At 43.4% G+C, this 21,387-nt stretch overlaps 1 protein-coding gene across 1 annotated transcript in view; it reads left to right on the top strand.

Annotated features, from left to right (window-relative positions):
- Positions 1–21,387, top strand: part of GRID1 (glutamate ionotropic receptor delta type subunit 1) — a 722,282-nt gene that overhangs the window by 472,363 nt on the left and 228,532 nt on the right. The window contains exons 7-8 of the mRNA XM_037049370.1: positions 5,276–5,437; positions 7,416–7,535. Of these exons, the coding sequence (XP_036905265.1) occupies positions 5,276–5,437; positions 7,416–7,535 (282 nt within the window). The remainder of the gene's footprint in view (positions 1–5,275; positions 5,438–7,415; positions 7,536–21,387) is intronic.

Genomic DNA, 21,387 nt, shown 5'->3' with positions numbered 1-21,387 from the left:
ACATTGAGGTAGTACTCCTTATTAATTGTTTGACCCAGAGGGACAATACCTTTTCAATCAAAAAATATAGTTAACACATTCTTGATCTTGCTATGACTTTGCTGCACCTTCTTTGGGCATGGATTCATAATTCATCTCTGGTTCATAGCCATGAACCCATGAGACATCTCCAGTTATGACCTTTTTGAGGAAATCTCATTCATTGGTAATGGTTTGAATCAAGCCATTGGCAACTGTAGCATGATGTTTTCCTTCTGCTCTGGTAGCAGAAGCCACAGAATAAATTTTGCCACAACACCTTTCATGCCAAGATCTTGCATCAAAATCTCAGGCACAGTAGTTTTTGGAGTCTCCAGATCAGCTTCTAGGTCTCACAGTGTCGGTCACTGATCTTTGTTGATTGCAGCCTGTACACATTCAACTTTCTCAGGTGTTCTGCTTGTTGCAGGCCTTCCAGAACATGCTTCACTTCCAACAGATTCTCGACCATTTTTGAAGCATTTGTGCCACACTTTTGTTTGTGCTGCACTGATTGCATCATCCCCCAAAGCCTTCTGGTCATCCAAAGAATTTCCACAGAGGAATGTTCAAGCTTAACGCAAAATCTGATGCAGATTTATTGCTCTACTCGCTCAGTCATTTTGAATGTGATGGCCACACAGTACACACACTCACTGGATGGCATCTACAGCCCCCACTGACTGGTACAGTGAAGTCATCATTGTTCACACATATGCATTCCAGTTCACTCTCCTTGGCCGCCAGGTTACATCAGTGTCACACAAACTGTTTTCATTATGTTAACTGTGTCTAGACTTTTTCTGGACAGATCTTGTATCTCTAGGGTGGTCAGCTGAACCAGCTGAGTTCCTGCCAGCTCTGTCCTCAACTAGAATGAGGACACGGGCTTCAAGCAGAGCCTTGGATCTCTCTCCTGATTCTGGTTCTTGTTTGCTTCTGACTTAACTCCCTCTGGCATCTCTCACCTGGTTTTAGTTCCTTTGCTTTGCATCCAGGTCTTTCCTATGCCAAAACCTTGTCCCCAACACTTCTCCTTTCTTCTCCTTTCTTCTCAAGCACTCTCACCTGAAATGCTTGTTTTGATTCCTTGTCCCTTTTGTGCTACAGTGTAGATAGGCTAGCCAGAGCCTCAGGCTCCCACTTGCATGAGGATGAGGGTTTGAATAATGACTGTATTTGCTCTGATTGTCCTTTCTTTGCAAATGAGCTTTGTGCTGTGCCTTACCTGAGATGTGAGGGAGAAAGGCAAGGACTTCTTTAGTCAGCTCCTCACTATTGCCCCTGACCCTGTCCTCAGTAGTTTCAGCTTGGGCTGTTAGCCTTCAAGACCAATGGTGAGGAGAGTCTACACAGCTGGGAGCCTCTCTCCTTCCAGACTGCCCCTCCTGGTTCACTAGGCCCTGACTCTAGTCTTCACCTACCTGCCCTGAGGAAAGGTGTTTCCTACATTTTTCAGGACCCAAGGGAGCCCCAAATAGAAGCTGCTTTTCTATTGTCCATTCTTGATCTTTTCCCCAAAACTTCCCTCTCTGGACAACCAGATTGTGAGGGTGGCACTTCTTCCTTTGCATCCCCATCAGTGAACCCAGCAGGTCACCCAAGTTAGGACACTGAGGTTTCGGAGTTAGCTGCAGAACAATGCAGAGTGTCAGCTTCTGTTTGAAGCAGGAAGTACTGAGACGGCACCTCACCAGGAGAAGGGGCGGCAGTAAGTGGAGAAGATTGGACCAGTTCCAAGTAAAGACATTTTGAGTAGGCTATACATGAGAAGCGAATAGTTGTTTAAACAAAGGAGGTTCCCTGCCAAGTCACAGATGGAGGCAGCAAATCTTTTTCCCTGATATATTTCTATATAAATATATTTGATATATTAATATATAATAGAAATAATATATTATATAAATAAATAATATAAATCATTGATTGTATAAATAATTAATATATATTGATAAATGCATACCATGTAAATAATACATGTTATATGAAGAAATAAAATATACCATATATTTAATTATATATTAAATATAAATATATTGAATGTATAAATATATTTATATATATCAGTAAAATATATAAATATGTATTTGCTTTATATATATTTTATGGAGAGAGAGCAGGAAAAGATATATAAAAATTTGTTTTTTCTGTTTATATTTTCTCTTTCTGTGAACCAAGATTAGTATGTGTCTTCTAATCAGGAGATCCATCCATCCGTCCATCCATCTCCCCATCTCCCCATCTCCCCTCCCATGCATACCCATTCATCCACCTACACACTCATCCAGCTACCTATTCACCCTCCCATCCATCCACCATGTGTCCGTCAAACATATATTAAGTACCAGTCATGTGTCTTGGGTAGTGCTGGATGTTGGGTTCTAGAGATAATGTATATATAGAGAGAAATATCTAGAATAGTGAGAAAAAATCCCCTGTGCTTAAGAAACTCAGAGTTTGGTGAGTAAATGCACTTATGAACGGACAGTGTGTAGATCATGGCAGAAGGTGCCCAGGGTGATTGATGTGGGGCAGTGGGAAGGCCTGTCCACCGCAGGAGAAGAGCGCTGCTCAAGCCTGTTACCTTGAAGTCAAATGCATTCACCCTTCCCAGAAGACACACTTGTGGGTGGGCTCAGGGCTTCCTTTAGCCTTTCTGAGTCACATCCTGTTTTTCCCTGTTCATTGCAGACCTCTCTGTATTCATACATTTGTTAAAAACCTCAATTCATTGTGAATCGAAATGCTGGAGGGAGGAAGGGAAGTACCACTGGCTGCTGGTCTGGGCCACAGCTGTGGTGCTGCCGCCCCTGCGTGTGAGTGCGTGTGTAGGTGTAGATGGGTCGAAGCATCCCACTGGTTGAATAGCATCAGCTATGAGTGGGTGGTTGGGAGATCCATGAATGTCTTGAGGAGAGTAATCTCCACATCATCAAGGACTCTCAGCTTTGAGTTATCCTTTCAGAAAAAAATTAAAGAAGAAATAAAACCAAGCTAACTCTAAGTGGCTTACATTCTCTTATAAAACATCTTCATTATGGCTTTGTATTCCAGAGAGGAGGCCAACATGTCAAAGATAATTTTGCAGTGGTAGCGGCTCCTGAGAGTTGGGGTGGGGAGAGGCTGACAAGGGCAGGGAGTGGGTTAGTCTTTTGCCCCGAGGAAATACTGTCCCAGGGATGGAGGGATGGAGGGATGGGAGACGTGGCTCTGTCCTGGTGTTCCTTATAGGGCAGAGGGTGAATTCCAGGTGGTTGGAATCATTTCTCTCTGCTGTCAGATAAGCACCTGTGTATTATAGGGCCCTGAGAAAGGTCACCAGGTGCTGACATGCCTGCTTCCTCTTGGCCTGAGGCTCTTGTTTAAGTCAGCAAGGGTCAGTCATCCCAGGTATCCTTCTGCCACCACTGAGGTATCTCCTGTCCATCCTCCATCCACTTCTTACCCCTGCAGCATGTAGAGGTGCCAGGAACACAGGCCTTAGTGGCATGCATCCTTGTTCCTGCTGCAAGTACACAGGTTGAAAGCAGATAGGCCAGGGCTCTGTGGGGATGGTCAAGGCACAGGTATACCACCAAAACAGTCAGCTCTGCTTGAGAGTTAGCAGGAGTGTCTGGGCAGGCATGATATAGCAGATGTTTTTGATGTCCTGCACCAGCTCCCTTGGCCTGCCTCTGGTTTCAGTTGCAGAGAACAGTTCCCTTAACACAAGCTCTTGTCTGTTTGGGAGGTATCCAGGCTATGTGAAGACAGAAATTCCAGGCTGAGAAGAAGGTACGGGAGTGTTGGGAGTGCAAGGGGCATTCTGGGGAGTGGTGGGGGTCAGGCTGGTTTTTCCTGAAGCCCAAGGATCTTATTTGATCTTCCCAGGAGTCCTGTGAGGCCAATATATTGTCCTATTTATATCTGGTGATTTTGTTTTCCTGAAATATTTTTAGCAAACACCTTGCTGCTTAGAAGTGCAGAGAATTGTCCCTTTGACCCACTTTGGCTGATGGTTGTTTGTGCAATAGCTCCTGGGAGGAGGGGGTGTCCTGAGGAGTAACACCTGAGAACAAGGCCGTCCCCCTCCTCACAGAGGGCCCCTGCTGGGCTCCTGAGAAGGTGGGTGTTGGTGTCTGGGCTCCTCCAGATTATGATCAGGGGAGTGAGCCAGGGCCCACCCCTGGACCCCCCTGCCGTGGGACAGCTCTTCTCACTGTTATTCCAGCTTCTCCCTCACAAACCTGTTCTCAAGAGCTGAGATGGCTAGGTCTCCTCTAGGGCCCAGCTGTACTATGGATAGCTAAGCAGAGGGCAAGTTCTCCAATGCACATAGTTGCAAATTTCTGAAGTGCCCCCAGCTGGCCCTGATGCCACTGTGAGCAAGTTTTGTGGTGTCTGAATCTCCATCCCCACAAGCTGCCACAGCTCACGCAGGCCACCATTGTCCTCAGGCCCATCCAGGGGCCAGAGCAGTTCTATGGCACAAATGTGATTTCTTGGTATAGATCCTCCACTGGAGCCCTTCTCCCTAAAGTCCCCAATGTCACTACTTAGCACAGCAGACGAGGCTCAGCGTGGCTCAGTCCCTGCCTCTCTCTTGATCCCATTCCCTCCCTACTCTACCCATTGGTTCAGTCACCTTGAACTGTTTTCTTAACCAGGGGTTGGCCCATTATCTGTTTTTGTGAAAAATACCTTATTCGCACATCCTTTGTTTATGTATCTTCTATGGTAGCTTTACACTATAACAGCAGGGTCGAGCAGTTTCAAGGAGACTGTAAGTCCTACAAAGCCTAAAATCTTTACCTTTGGTCCTTTACAGGATATTCTGGTAGACTGTGCCCTACATGGCCCTATTCCTTTGCACAGTCATGTCTTTGCATAATGCTGTGACTTCTCTATAACCCCCTCCACTTTTTATACTATAATTCTTCTAGACTGAGCTTTCTGCCCATTCTTCCCTCCCACCTTTGCTCCACTCCAGTCTCCCACATAACTTCATGCAAGACTCAATTGTGGCAATGACCACTCTGGTTCTCCTGTTGATGTTCAGACCCACCCCCAATTCTAGCCTCTAAAGCAGAGCTAGGTCTTACTCTGTTCACCTCCTGCCTGGGGTTTTGAATGCACATCTGGAAGGCAACAGATCACTGTATACATAGTGGGTACCACTTCTTAGTGTAGCATCCTGAGTCACCCTAGCCCTCTACTGGTTTCTTCTCTCTCTGGAAGTCCACCAGTGGAAAAGGTTTCACCACCTTTATCTTTGCAGATCTCCAACCTCTACCTGTATGACAGTGTTCTGATGCTGGCTAACGCCTTCCACAGGAAGCTGGAGGACCGGAAGTGGCATAGCATGGCAAGCCTCAACTGCATCCGCAAGTCCACCAAGCCATGGAATGGAGGCAGGTCCATGCTGGACACCATCAAAAAGGTGCGTGGGAAGGGGAACCCTCATGGGCCAAGGCCTTCTCGCACCTACTCCTCACCCCTGCCTCCTGCAGCAGGTGTCCTGAACGGAGCTCTTTTTGTGGTTGCCCTGGTAGGCCCCTCCCAAGCCCCTCTCCTTGCCACTCTTCCTGTCCCAGTGTCTGAGAGAGGAGTGAGCTAGGACTCAGGGCTCTGTGTTATTATGATTGTCTCTGTTTTCATACATGAAGATTGGACATCAGAGAGGCTAAGTAACTTGCCCAAGGTAATAAGTACAGTAGTTCCCCCTTATCCAGGGTTTTACTTATAGCAGTTTGTTACCCATGATCAACCATGAATGGAAAGTATTAAATGGAAAATTCCAGAAATAAATAATTCATAAGTCTTAAATAGCACATCATTCTGAGTACCTGCTTCATCTCATCACATTGGCATTGTATCATCTCACATCATCACAGGAAGAAGAAGGGTGCATACAGTGCAATAAGATATTTCAGGAGAGAGAGAGAGACCACATTTATATAACTTTTATTGCAGTATGTTGTTTTGTAGTATGCTCTATTTTATTATTAGTTATTGTTGTTAATATCCCATGAACAACAATTTGTGCCTAATTTGTACATTAAATTTTATCATAGGTACATGTGTACCGAGAAAATCATAGTATATATAGGGTTTGGTGCTATCCATGGTTTGGGGCATCTACTGGGGGTCTTGGAATATATTCCCTATGGGTAAGGGGGAACTAATATAAGTAAAACAATAGAAGCAACTGCCTAGCTCATGTCTGCCATGGTTTATGAGATAGGCTGTCTCAGTTGACAGTAGGTGTGCTAATCAGTCAAGACCTCAGCCTCTGTGTGTATACATGCATGTGCATGTGGGTGTGTTCATCTGTGTGTGTGTGAATGTGCATGTGCAGGCACTCTGCACTTGTGATGTGTCCCATGACATGCTAAAGCATGATGCCAAGGTTGCAAGCTAGATTTGAAGTGAATTGGGTAATCCACAGATTTGTTAGTTTGAATTGGCTTTTAGAGGCTTCAAAAGAGCATTTAAGGAAATCTGCAGGGCTAGGAGTTTTAGTCACAATAAATTGTGTGTGATTTCAGTAGCTGTGAACATATTCTGGTGTTGGCTTAAATCTACTGTAGCCCAAGCCAGACCTGGGTGCCCTGTTGGAATAGCTCAGGCCCTGGGACTCTCCCAGCTCACTGACTGTGGGGAATTAAGCCTGGACAAGACCCCTTCCCTCAGTCTTGAAGAAAGAAGTGGTTTTACCACAGGGTAGCTCAGCCCCTCTGCCACCTGCTCTTACAGAGCCCACTGAGGCACTGGAGAGAGGTGCTGGTCATGCACACCCCCACACTCAGTCTGTGCCCGTCACCATGATCTGTGCACAGTTTTTCCTTCTATCTTTATGGGATCTGTGATGTGGATCTAAGTAATCTAGGCTGATGCTGGGAGATGAGCGGTGACTTGCCTAAGGTGGCACAGGTGGCAAAACCAGGACTGGAGCTGGGTTTTGGCTTCCAGGTCTCATGCTTGCTGCCTTGCAACTCCCACCATATGCCTAACATGGCTCTTGTCAAACTTTGACTTTCTGCTTGGCTCAAGCCAAGGTGAGCCCCTGGGTCACGTTGCAAGAATAGACTGTAAGCTCCAGTGGGAGGGCACGAAGCTTGTCATGGCTAGCACAGTGCGTGGCACAGAGCAGGTCCTCTAATCATAGTGACTGCATAAATGACAGGTGCAAGTCTTAGGGACTTTTCCTCTGATCCATGGCTGGGGAAGTGTCAGTCTTGCTCAGAGGTCCTAGGACTGCCAGTGACTCTTTTCTCATTACAGTGTACCCAATACTCCCCCAGATCTTGCCTGTTCACTTCTTGGTGACCACTTCTGTTTTCTTTCTTGCCTTGGGCTTTTCTCCTCTCCCCTGTCCAAGTCTGCCTTACCCTCATGATTTTTCCTTCTCTCTGCAGGGCCACATCACGGGCCTCACAGGGGTGATGGAGTTTCGGGAGGATAGCTCCAATCCCTACGTCCAGTTTGAAATCCTCGGCACAACCTACAGTGAGACCTTTGGCAAAGACATGCGTAAGGTAATCCTCAGGGGCCCACCTCCCCCACTTCCCGCTGTGGTGGCACAGGCCCTGTGTTCCAAGCAGTGCTGGCTAGCACAGAGCCTCCACCCCCACTTCCAGTCTCTGCTGATGTTGCCGTGGTGCTGGTGTTTATGGGGTAAGGTGGGGAAGAGGCTCAGAGAGTTCCAAACAGAAAGTGCCAAAGTGCTGCTGATACAGTCTCTGAGTACAGTAGGGGCCTGGAGGGCCAGCCCTGTGGTCTTGGGCATGCCTGGGAGGTCAGTGTGTTTCTCCACAATGGCTGAAATCAGCCCAACAGCAGGGACAGGTGTGACTGGCTGAGGCGGGAGTCAGAGGCTATAGCCAGAGTGTTCTCTAGATCCAAGGGTGAGACAAGGCCATGAGTAGACAAGAGACACAGGAGGAGGGTAAGAAGCTGGGAGTGCTGGGGCCCACTGGAGAGAAGAGAGAGGCACATGGGCTTTATCACTCAGGGTGGGCTTTGGCTGTGTCACTTGGTACTCCTGCAAGTGGTGGGCCTGGGGGCTTTTCTAAAGATAATTCCCTTCTCTTATGAGGGAGTTTAGGATTGAGGACTGGGGGCTGGCAATGCTCAGAGCTGGGATCCCTGGAATGAAGGCACCGATGGATGAGCTCATGATGTGAAGGGACCACAGGCTCAGTCTAATGAGGATAGCATCAAAGCATTGGTTGGTTGGCATGCACTCAGGTACAGACTCACACAGTGGTCACACATGTTCACAGAGTCACACATTTCCATCCACTTGAGAGAAAGATGTTTCTTCTAATGACAGTGCCCAGGAGACAAAGAACATGGTGATCTCTCAGAAGGGCAGGGTAAACCCTTGGCAGAGATCCCTCCACCCTGGATGCTGGCACTAGCTGGGGGCAGAAAAGAGCTCCATGATGCATGGGTACTGAGAATCTAGGTGAAGGATTCTCCACTGTGCTCCTGGAGGGCCAGATGGAAGGATGCATGTGTGGGGTTGTGGAGGGTGTAAGAGCTGTTGAGCACTTAGGGACTGCCATCAGTTACAACATGGGAGGAGGTCTGTTTTCCCAGGGAGAGGCTGGGGAAACTGAGGGTCCATGTGTGATGTGGGTAAGGGGCACTTTCAGCCCATCCTGTGACAGAAGGTAGAATCATGGTTTGGTCATAACAACATGGAAGGTTCAGTAATTGATTGACATGCAATGGTGATGCACGTGGTTTGATGACATTTGGGGGCTCAGAGGTTTGTTTGTGGCATCATAGATGGGGTGGATGACTGGTGTGATACCCTGGTGGGCCAGGGTGTAACCTGCAGTGCTGAGGGTGCCAGGGACTTCAGTTAGGCATACCCAAAGCTGTGAGGCCTGGTAGAGGGCTGGGAATGGGTGGTCAGCATTGGCCTGGGACATTTATGACCACAAAAGAAGTTGACTTGTGTTGGAACTCCCACCTGGAAAGGGGAAAGCAGGACACAGCACCCTTTCAGTCACTCTGCTAGGAAGGAGCTTGTCAAGCACAGCTGCCTGAGGAAGTGACCATTCCTGTCTGCTACGGTGCTTGCCTTCAGTCCTCAGTGTTCCTCTGCCATTAATGAGAGTCAGGCTTTGTTTGCCAGCTCCTTCACTGCCTTGTCCTCTTCTGTCAGCTCAGCTCTAATACCAAGGCCCCCATAGTGGGTGGGAATACTGATTATGGGAGTCTCTGCCTCATCTTAGGCAGCTGATGGGGGGGCATGCCGACCACTCCAGGGACCTGAGAGAGCAGGAGGCAGGAGTCTGCTTCAGGTGTCTAGGCCTTCTGTGTTGCCATGGCAACACTCCTCCAATACCCTGAAGCCAATGGGAGCTGGAATCTCTCAGTATAAGGAGCTTCTGAGCACAAAGCCTGGATGTAATTGAGTTGAAAGAGAAGCTGATTTTCAAGTGGGCTTTATTTTAAAATGTATCCTTTTATCATTTTAAAATCTGCCCTTAATAACTGCATATCCCAGTTGTTATCTGCCCACCTGGCAGCTTATCATTGTTAAAGAGAAGTTATCTGGGAAGCAGGAATGGATTTACCATAGCAAATGTTTGTTATTCAGTTCCCAGAGCATATTAAAGCAAGGTCTGGGAGGGTTGGGATGAAGCAAGGAGAGCACACTGGAGCAGAGTGTCTCACAGCTATCCATCATCATTTAAAGGCAGAGCTGAGCTGGGCTTCTTGGTGGAAGATGGGTTTATGAGGGGTAAGGCTAGGAAATTGGGGTGGTATAAAAATAAAGTTGGGGTGGGCAGCAGATCTGAGGATAGGGTTAGGGTCCTGAGGCACACAGAAGCTGTGCAAAGATCAGTCAATCTCTTAGACTGAAGGAGGCAGGGGTGCTCTGAGGAGCTCCCTCAACTGCATGCCTGTGGTCTCACCCAGTGTGGAGCTGTTAGAACAGCCAGCAGGTGGATTACTAGATGTTGTCATGTTGGAGCAGAGCCAGGGGATCCCTGTAAAGATCATATGTATCTTAATATATGTGTATATCATAATACATTATTCATCTATCATCTGTCTGTGTCTGTCAGTCTATCTATCTTTCTACATACATAAGTTAATTCAAAAATACAGCAAGCAAACAAATGCAGTCACAAAACCCTAAATCAAGTAGATTCTTTAAGATTTAAACCAAGAGGGCTCATTTGAATGGATGCAAATAGATCATTTTTCAAAGTAAATAGTCTGAAGGGAGATCTCAGGGAGGGTGAGTCACCCAGATGCTTTAGATTAAGTGGCACCAGGAGACAGTGATTACTCAGCCCTTTCAGAGGATGGAATGAGTGGGTGATCACCTTTCACTGCAGGGTGCTGGACAAATACCAATGAAATTATCTCATCCAGGAAGCGTGTTCTTGTTGAGGGTGTGCTGGATGGCAGAATCAAAGATCCCTGTCTCCAGCTAGCTGTGTAATTCTAGGCGGAACATTAATCATGCCTGTGTTCTGCTTGCTGTCCAGCAAGGAAGATGACCAAGCAGCCCCACCAAGGGCAAGCTTTGCTGGAATGTCCAGTCCAGCTCCCAAAGGATTTGCCCTGGCCTCCATCTTGGGGCTCCATGCTTGTTCCTGTTGGAGCCTTATAACTTCTATTCAGCTTTCTCTTTTTTTTTTTAAGACAGATATCTCTAAAGGGGGCTCCCATGGATCTGTACCTGTCCATGCAGATGTTCTTGACTTATGACATGAGCTGGGATGGGATTGTTGGAAGGCCTATCTAGGAAACTTTCCAGTGGTGGGAGCATGGAAAGCTGTTTAGGACAGGATAAAGGAAGCTGAGCAGGGATTAATGGGCCACCTACAGTGGGCAAAGACCTCATATGTATGTCCTCTCACTATCTAGGGAACCTCTGCGTTATTCCTGGCTCTGCCCCCAACCCCCAACACTTTGCGCCCACTTCCCTTCAATGACTCTTTATTTTCTCAGATGGAAGAAACAGGTGCTAGGAATCTCCTGATTGAAGAGGTCAGTATAATAACCCTGCTGCAGAATTTGGCAGTGAGGACTGTTCCGTGAGGCCTGGAACATTAGCTTGGGGCAGATGGGGCTTCCTTCTTGAGCATTCTACCCCAGACCCCACAAGAACAAGAAGGCACAGACAGGCTTAGAACGTGGCCTTGTGCCTCAGAGTGCCCTGGACTACATGCAGCTCCTCCCCACACCAGATGCCCACGCCTCAGGCCGGAGGAAGGAGGAGGGCCCTGCATGCCTGGGCAGTGTCCAGCCCTCCTTCTATGCCCATGAGCAGATGTCCTCTCCTTATAACCAAGGACCAAGAGGGACCTGGAAGCTTCACCTCTGATAAGATTTTATTTTAGGACTGTTTTGATGTGATTAACTGAAGAAGAAAAACACAGTTTTATTTTTTTCCATAAGCATGACTTGCCTGGAGTATAACACCCACTACAGCCCCAGAGAAACATTTCTTCATGACATGATTGCTAAGGATGTCTGCTCTTCTCCATCCTAATGCTACTGGTGTGAGAGACTCATTTCCCTCTTTCCACTAACTTGGGATCTCTGGTGTAATGAAATTCTGGAAAAATTGCCAACTTCTTGCAGGTCTTTTGAAGTTTTGTAAAAAATTTATTTATTTTAATTGTTTTTCAAGTACAGTTTTCTGTTTTTTACTCCCATCCCATCTCACCCCCTAGTGCTCCCCACTTCCCTCCCATTTCCACCCCCCCCTTAGTTTTTGTCCATGTGTCCTTTATACTTGTTCCTGTAAACCCTTTCCCCCCTTTTCCCCTGCAATTCCCTCCCCTCTCCCCTCTGGTCACTGTTTTATTTTCTTTGTTTGTTTGTTTGTTTTGTTGTTTAGGTTCCTGTTAAAGGTAAGATCATATGGTATTTGTCTTTCAATGCCTGACTTATTTCACTCAACATAATGCTTTCCTGTTTCATCCATGCTATTCTTTCTGCTGTGTAGTATTCCATTGTGTAAATGTACCATAGCTTTCTGATATATTCATTTACTGATGGGCATCCAGGTTGCTTCCAACTCTTGGCTGTTGTAAATTGTGCTGCTGTGAATGTTGGGGTGCGTAAGTTCTTTTGGATTGGTGTTTCAGGGTTCTTTGGATATAATCCTAGCAGAAAAATTGTTGGTACAAAAGGCAGGTCCATTTTTAGTTTTCTGAGAAAATTCCATACTGTTTTCCATAGTGGCTGTACCAGTCTGCAATCTCACCAACAGTGAACTAGGGTCCCCTTTTCTCCACAACCTCTCCAACACTTGTTGCTTGTTGCTTTGTTTATGATGGCCATTCTGACTGGTGTAAAGTGGTATCTCATTGTGGTTTTAATTTGCATCTCTCTGATAGATAGCAATATTGAGCATCTTTTCATGTGACTCTGGATCCTCTGTATGTCCTCCTTGGAGAAATGTCTGTTCAAGTCCTTTGCCCACTCTTTAATTGGGTTGCTTATCTTCTTAGAGTGGAGTTGTGTAAGTTCTTTGTATATTTTGTAGATTAAACCCTTGTCTGAGGTATCATTGGAAAATATGTTTTCCAATATGGTTGGTTCTCTTTTTATTGTAATGCTATTTTCTTTAGCCATGCAGAAGTTTTTAATTTTGATGAGATCCCATTTGTTTATTTTTTCCTTTATGTCCCTTGCTCTAGGAGACATATCAGTAAAAATGTTGTTGTGTGATATATCTGAGATTTTCTTGCCAATGTTCTCCTCCAGGACTTTAATGGTGTCACAGCTTATATTTAAGTCTTTTATTCACCTTGAATTTATTTTGGTGTATGGTGTAAGTTGGCACTTGAGTTTCATTTTTTTTGCACATAGCTGTCCAGTTCTCCCAGCATCATTTGTTGAAGAGGCTATTTTTACTTCATTTTATGTTACTGCCCCCTTTGTTGAATATTAGTTGCCCATAGAGACTTGGGTTTATTTCTGAGCTCTCTGTTCTGTTCCATTGGTCTAAGTGCCTGTTTTTATGCCAGTACCAGAATGTTTTGATTACAATGGCCTTGTAATATAGTTTGGTATCAGTACTATGATCCCTCTTACTTTGTTCTTCTTTCTCAAAATTGCAGTTGCTATTTGGGGTCATTTATAGTTCCATATAAATTTTTGAAGTGTTTGTTCTATGTTTATGAAATATGCCATTGGTATTTTAATAGGTATTGCATTGAATCTGTAAATTGCTTTGTATAGTATGGACATTTTGATGATGTTAATTCTTCCAATCCATGAACACGGTATGTGTTTCCATCTGTTTGTGTCTTCCTTGATTTCTTTCTTCAGTGTTGTGTAATTTTCTGCATACAGTTCTTTTACCTCCTTGGTTAGGTTTATTCCTAGGTAATATATATTTTTTGCTGTATCAAATAGGATTTTTTCTTGATTTCTGCTTCTACTGATTCATTGTTAGTATACAAAAATGCCTTTGATTTCTGGATATTGACTTTGTAACCTGCTGTTTTGCCAAATTCATTTATTAGTTCCAGCAGTTTTTTTGTTGAGTCTATAGGATTTTCCACTTACACTATCATGTCATCTGCAAACAATGACACTTTTGTTTCCTCCTTTCCAATTTGAATGCCTTTTATTTCCTTGCCTGATCGCTGAGGCTAAAACTTCCAATACTATATTGAATAGAAGTGGTGAAAGTGGACAACCTTGTCTTGTTCCTGATCTTAGTGGAAAAGCTTTTAGTTTTTGCCCATTGAGTGTGGTATTGGCTGTAGGTCTCTCATATATGGGCTTTATTATGTTGAGGAATGCTCCCTCTATTTTGACTTCGCTGAATGTTTTCATCATAAATGGGTGCTGTACCTTATCAAATGCTTTTCCACATCTATTGATATGATCATGTGATTTTTGTCTTTGCTTTGCTTATGTGGTGTATTACATTTACTGATTTGTGAATATTGAACCATCCTTGCATTCCTGGGATGAATCCCACTTGTTCATGGTGTATGGTCCTTTTAATGTATTGTTGGATGTGGTTTGCCAATATTTTGTTGAGGGTTTTAGCATCTATGTTCATCAGCAATATTGGCCTTAAGTTTTTTCTCTTTGTTGTGTCTTTATCTGGCTTGGGATTAGGATGATGCTGGCTTCATAAAAAGAGTTTGGGAGTCTTCTATAATTTTGGATTTTTGGGAATAGTCTGTGAAGGATACGGGTTAGCTCTTCCTTGAATGATTTGTAGAATTTTCTTGTGAAACCATCCGGTCTAGGGCTTTTGTGTGTTGGGAGATTTTTAGTTACTTGTTCAATTTCATCCATTGTTATTGGTCTTTTCAGGCCTTCTTCTTCTTCTTCATTTAGTCTTGGAAGATTATATTTTTCTATAAATTTGTCCATTTCACCTAGGTTTTCAAATTTCTTGGCATACAGTTCTTCACAGTAATTTCTCATAATCCTTTGTATTTCTATGGTGTCAGTTAGTAGTAGTGTTATGGTGTTAGTTAGTTGTAGTCTCTCCTCTTTCATTTCTGATTGTGTTTATTTGGGTCCTCTCTCTCTGTTTCTCTCTCTCTGTTTTTTAATGAGTCTGCTTAAAGGTTTGTTGATTTGTTTATTTTTTCAAAAAACCAGGTCCTGTAATCATTGATCCTTAGAACTGTGCTTTTAGTCTCTATGTCATTTAATTGTGCTCTGATCTTGGTTATTTCCTTCCTTCTACTTGCTTTGGACTGTCTTTGTTGTTGTTCCTCAAGTTCTGGTAGGCGTAGGGTTAGGTTGTTTGTTTGAAATCTTTCTGTCTTTTTTAGGTAGGCCTGTATTGCTATGAATTTTCCTCTCAGGGCTGCCTTCACTGTGTCCCATAAGTTTTGGGTTGCTGTGAGGTCATTTTCATTGGTTTATAGAAACTTTTTGATTTCTTCCCTAATTTCATTCTTGTTTACTCCCATTCATTGTTTAATAGCATACTATTCAGTCTCCATGATTTTGGGTGTTTTGGTTTTTTTCCTTTGGGGTTGGTTTCCACTTTCACTCCCTTGTGGTCAGAGAAAATGCTTGGTATCATTTCAATTTTCTTGAATTTGTTGAGGCTCATTTTGTGTCCTATCATGTGGTCTATCTTTGAAAATGTTCCATGTGCATTTGGAAAGAATGTGTATTTAGCTTCTTTGGGATGAAGGGCTCTATATATATCAGTTAAGTCCATTTCACCTAGGGCATTGTTCAATGGCACAATATTTTTATTGATATTTTGTTTGGAAGATCTGTCCATTTTTGACAGTGGGGTGTTAAAATCCCCAACTATAATTGTGTTGCTATCAATATCTTTCTTGAAGTCCTCTAAGATTTTCTTTATGTATTTGGGTGCTCCTATGCTGGGTGCATATATATTTACAATGTTTGTGTCTTCTTGGTGGATTCTTCTCTTGGTTATTATGAAGTGACTGGGTCTCTCTTTATGGCCCTTTTTTTGAAGTCTATTTTGTCTGATATGAGAATTGTTACCCTGGCTTTTTTTTCCTCATCCATTTGCTTGGAAAACTTGTTTCCAGCCCTTCACTTTTAGTCTGTGTTTGTCTTTTGTCCTGAGGTGGGTCTTTTGTAGGCAGCATATGTGTGGGTCATGCTTTTTTATCCATTCAGCTATTCTATGTCTTTTGATTGGAGGATTTAATCCATTTACATTTAAAGTTACTATTAATAGTGTTCACTGGTGTTCACTACTTTCACTTAATCTTTTTTTTTGTGATCAGTTGGTGGGGAAGGCAAAATGTTTGAAGAGAGCAGGAGAGTATTCTATGATATTTACAGTAGCAGCCGGTAGAGAAGAGATAGGAGATCCTTTGGCTATGTATAGTTGTAACAGTGATCTTCACCCCAACTAGCCACTTTTAAGAAAGGATGGAAAGAAGATAGGACCTTGTTGGGGAGGGAAGGATTGTGATTTGGATCTAGAAAGCAGTGGTATTGTGGGAGGTCATATTCTGAGGTAAGGTGAGAGTAAAGGACAACAAATAGGTGTAGTGTGTAAGAGAATAGAGTTAACCACTACAGTAACAGAGTTCAGGAAACTCTGAAGTGGGCTAAGATCTGGGAGGGGTAATGTGAAGTATTTACAGTTGTATGGAACAACTATTATTTACAATAATATTAGAGCAACAATCATATGACAGAATCCATGTGATCTGGATAACATGAATAGGGGGTATAGAATTTTGAGTAGTGTGGTAAAGGAACACAAGTGACGTGAAGCATAGTAATTTAGCAATAGACTGTGGAAGAGAGAACAGGGGAAACCTTTCAAATGATACAATTTAACCAGCCAAGCAAAGAAGACTATACAGAAAGAAGAGGAATACAAAAATACTATTAAATCAAAGAGGTAAGTATAATGAAAAAATAATAATATAAATATGCAGTAACTTGCACTTTCTCTGCTATAGCAAGTTGAGATTTTTCTCACTGTCTCAACTTTTGGGATGCCTCGTCTTTGGTTCCAACTCTGGTCCATTCAGTTTCAGATTTTTTTGTCTCACTTGTGGGTATTTAAAAAAAGCAGGACAGGGGAGGAAGAGGAGACAAAATTGGAAAGAAAGGAAGGAGAAATAAAACAAGAAAGGAGGAAAGAGAGGAAAAAGGTATTAAAAGATAAACAATAATAAGAAAATGAAAAAGAAAAGATTAAAAAAACCCCTACGTCTTGCACCTCATGTTTGTTTCAAACTAGCCAAGCAGATTTTTCTGATCTTGTTGACTGCAGCATGCTGAGGGAGGATTGGTGTGGCCTTTCTTGTGGACTCAGCCAGTCTTGCAAGCACTCTCCCAATAGCTAGTCTGGAGCCTCTCCCCAGCACCCCAGGAGGGGGATCCAGGTCTTCTTGAGAGCACTCTTTCCCTGGGGGTCATCGCTGTGGGCTGTGGTGTGAGTGGGCATGCGCGGGCCAGGCTGCCAGGGCCCCACCGGCTTGGGCACGAACCCTTCCCAATGTTACTGGGAAACGCGGGGACTTTTGTGTAACCTCGGGATTGCTGCTCAACTGGGTGGGGAGTAGGCCAAGCAGCTGTCACAGGAGAATCCCCCAAACAGTTTTACCTTTTGAGAAATTCCACCTACTCAAGCCTGCTGCTCAGTACAGCCCAATTCTCCAGCCAGACCGGTGACTATCCAGGTCAGTGCTCATCACCGCGGGGCTCTCAACTCTCTTAAGCTGGTGACCACAAACTTTGTGGATGATCAAGGCCCTTGTGTGTTTGCCTCTTTGTCCTTATTCCCCTCCCTGCAACGTCAAGCAACCAGGTCTCTCCTGGTGCTGCTCAAACCCTGCTGGGCCAGGGAGGGAGGGAGTAATTGACCCAGCTCTCTCCCAAGGACTCTGTGGCAGACCCGCGGCTCCTGAAGAGACTGTGGTAGACCCAGCGCTGGGTGCTGAGTGCTCAGGGTGCTAGGCTCTGGGCGCCAGGCACCGGGCACCAGGCCTGGGGCTACAGCTGTGTCTCCGTGCTGGTCCCTGGGACCTTATTGTCCTGAAGCACTTTCCTTACCTTCTGGTTTTTCAGTATCCACTACAATTTCTGGTCTCTTATTTTCATATATGCTGGGGTACTGTTGGCTGTTTGCTCTGTTCCTCTGTAGATTGACCAGGTTTTTCTCTTGTGTGTAGGGGGAAGTGGAATCTGCTCCCTCCCACTCCGTCACCATCTTCCAACTCCTGAATCTTTTTTCCATGGGCGCCATCCACCTGATTCACTGGTGCAGTGGAAGGCAGCCTGCCTTTTTGGGCAGGAGGTTGGGGAAGTGGGCAGTAGCCTCTGGAAGGCCTGTGGGTCTGCTGTATGAGTTGGCATTCCAGGACAAAAGACACCCTGATAAGAGAGAACAGGACTGTATTCTACTCCTTTTTATAGAATAGCATTGAATTAGGACCAAGAGATTGAGAAAGAAATTTGTTCAGTGGTTTTCAAGCCTCTCTTTAGTCCTAGAAAAATCTGTTTTAGCAGAATCTTACTGCTACCTTAATATATTAAATAGTGGCAGAAGTGGACATGTGGTGGTTAAAATAGGTGGGGAATTGCAGTAGTGAGTCTAAGGTTCCCCTGCACAGTTTCCCCTAGCCCCAACATCTCCGTGGTTTTTTGAGCATCTCCACCTGGGAAATTGGAGCCCCAAGACTGGAAAGCCTTGATTATGCAGCACCAACATGTATGTGGCTGTGCTGGGCTGGAAAGAAGATATATTGTACTGGGGTGGAAGCGGGGCACGATTTGTGGCATGGGACCCATGACATCCTTCCTGAACTCCCTCACTCCCCTCAGCTCACTTTCCACTCCATCCTCCTGTCCTCCTCACCCTCCCCAGCAAATATTAAGGCCTCATGATCCCTTCCCATTGGTCCGGAGCCTGCTGACTTGATGTTTCACCGTGCCTTGGGCCAGCCTTCTTGTCCAAGCAGTTACCTAGGGAAATGGGAAGGCTTCATTCTCTTTTATTAGTTTAAGATACTTCTGTTTTCTCTCTCAATTTAGATTCTTCACAAAAGCAGGCTTTGCACAGGAATCAAATGCTCCCTTGAGGTCATGTCCTCAGGAAGGCCTTATGGCTGCTGATAATTTAGAGAAATAATTGCTTATCATGCAGTGATTGCCACACCATAGGACCCCAGCCCTCTCTGGGCTTAGAAATGCATATGCCATTAACATTCTGGCCCAGGTCTGCTACTCTCTGTTACAAACTGTCCCACATTGTTCTAAGCAGTGAGTTTTTCCAGGGGGAAAAAGCAGCAGCCAGAAGACAGGATAGCTCTTAGTAATGAAGTAGAAGCTGCCTTGCACAGCACAGGTGGAATCTCTTACCTGGTGGCTCCAGCTGGGGGTGCCAGAAGCTGTGCAGTGGGTTCAGGATTAAGCATGGGGAGGTGGGTAGTGGTGGGCCTAGGAGGATCAAGCCTGAGAATTGCACGGGGTCTCTATTAAGAGACCCTGCTGATAGAGACTCCCAACTGTGCACAGAGAGTCACAGAAGAGAAATAAACTTCAGCCTTTTCATGGATTAGCATTCTTGCAGTATATTTCTCAAGAAAAATGTCAGCCTTTCCAAACTCCTGTGTAGAATGGCTTTTAACAGAGCTGAGAACCAAAACAAATGCTGGCCCAAGGGATCCCTCATCTGAGTAAAGGGATAAGGAAAAGATACAATTAAGTACTGTTTCATTTCTGGAAATAGCACCAATACATGCTCATTTAGGGGACAAAGTTTAGAAAATACAGATAGATGGAAATAAGAATAAAGAAGTCAGCTATAAATCTCTGAACTAAGGAATAAATACTGTTAATATTTATGGTACATTTTCTTTTCTTACTTTTTCTTTTTTTCCCATCCTGTATACATGGAGGTAGAGATAGTGATAGGTATGGTTTTCAAATTGGTATTTATTGTACATACGTTTTATATCCTGATTTTCCCACTTAATGCTATATTGGGAGCATTTTCTGATTTCTCTATCCTTTTTCACTATGGTTTTTAATGAGAACATGTTACTCAACTTACAGGGAGGCATCATTTATTTTATCTTCCTATATGATAAGTGTTGGAGCATTTTCATCATATTACTATAGAAGAGCATTGTAAAGAACACCTAGAATCTATACAATTTTATTATATTTATATTTATATTTGTGTATTTTTGAATAACTAAAGTCAAACCAAGGATAATAGTTTTTTGGTTCCTTCTGTACTTGATACATATTTTCAAATTCATTATAGAAAGATTTAATAATTTTCACATCCACCAGTTGTATATGGAAGTCTCTGTTATATCGTGTGCTCAAAAAATTAAGTGATATATAATAAATATTTTTGCTAACTTGGTAGCTGTATGAAAAACAGTGTTGCTAAATTTGTATTTCTTATGAGATTATATTTTTAAAAATATAATCATTGGTCATTTGAATTTCATATTTTGTAAATGATACCTCAGGTCCTTTACTCTTTAATATCGGGGGTGAAATTTTTCTTGCCAACTCATACAACCTCTCTGAAGGGAGTTAGTACTTATTTGTGTCAAATATTTTGTACTCACAAATTGTGTGCCTTTGAAAAGACAGAATCTTTTCTAAGAAGTTTTCACATATAAATACTTAATATTTATGTGTTTGTATTTCTTAGAAAGTCATTCCTAACTTGTAAAGTAGATATTATTCATTCAAACTTTCTTCTAGTAGTTTTATGGTTTCGTGTTATTTCAATGAAATCTGCCATCCACTTGGGATTAATTTAGGATAGATTGTGGTGTGATGACCTGGCTTTTACATTTTTCAGTTCCTACTACCATTTATCTAGAATCCTTCCTTTCCCCATTGATTTGAGTGGCACATTTATCATATGCTCTACTAAATTTTACGTATCTCCTCATTGATTAAAAAATCTCAGTCTTTTGTCCCTCTCCTTTTTTCCCTATCAGTTTCATTTTATTCTGTCTTTGTACATTGTTAGAATGCACTTGTTGCAAGTAACAGAATGCTTACCTCGAGTTCATTGAACAACACCATAAACTTAGTATCTCACTTTAAGAGAGGCCTGCAGCTAGGGTGGCTCCTGGGTTGGCCAATTCAGGTGTTCAGTGCCCAGATCAAAGGCTCTGGTCTTTTTCATCTTTTTACTTGCCTGTTCTCAGGGCAAGTCTCAGCTAGCCTGTTTCACCATGGCTGTGGCAGGTGAAACTGTGGAACAGTTTCATGTTCCGCAAAATGACTGTGGAACTCCAGTTGTTGTACTCCTAAAGACAGCAGCACATTGAAGAAAAGAGTGATTTCTTTTCGAGTGTCTCCTTTTTATAAATGGGGAGACCTTTCCCAGGAGTTGACCCTGGCTTTTCATTTTTATATAATGATCATCTGCTTTTTTGTTATTGCAGTTGAAATTGAGATTTTCCACCTAGATGAGTGTGTGACATTGACCTATAGTTTTTCTCGCAGGCACCTGTGTTCAACTTATATTGGGCTTGTACTCCCTTCATAATATGAATAAGAAATCACTCATCGTTTTATATTTGTATGGACAGAGCCTTTGGAAATTGGAGAGAATTTAGCTTCTGAAATTATCTCAGCTGGTTGTTGGTCTTAGGGCTATTACCTTGATATCTTGGAGACTTTTTTTCCCTTGGTTTCTAGATTTCCTTGAGTCATTTTTAGTAATCTACAGAAAATCTTGCATATCATTGCCATTTTCAAATTCATTATTAAGCTCTATATAGTGTTTGCAAATAATGTAAAAATTTTTCTCTTTTTTTCATTTTTACTATTGTGTATTCGTGTTGTTTTCCTTTATTTCTTCATTAGACTCCACAGAAAATTTTTTTATTGATTAAAAAGAGTCTGATTTGTTTGATCAATTTTGTTGTGTGTTGCTCT

Source organism: Sturnira hondurensis, unplaced genomic scaffold, assembly GCF_014824575.4.
Source record: "Sturnira hondurensis isolate 20B ecotype Veracruz unplaced genomic scaffold, ASM1482457v3 Scaffold0006496, whole genome shotgun sequence".
Taxonomy (NCBI): Eukaryota; Metazoa; Chordata; class Mammalia; order Chiroptera; family Phyllostomidae; genus Sturnira; species Sturnira hondurensis.
This window is presented reverse-complemented; position numbering and strand designations above follow the sequence as displayed.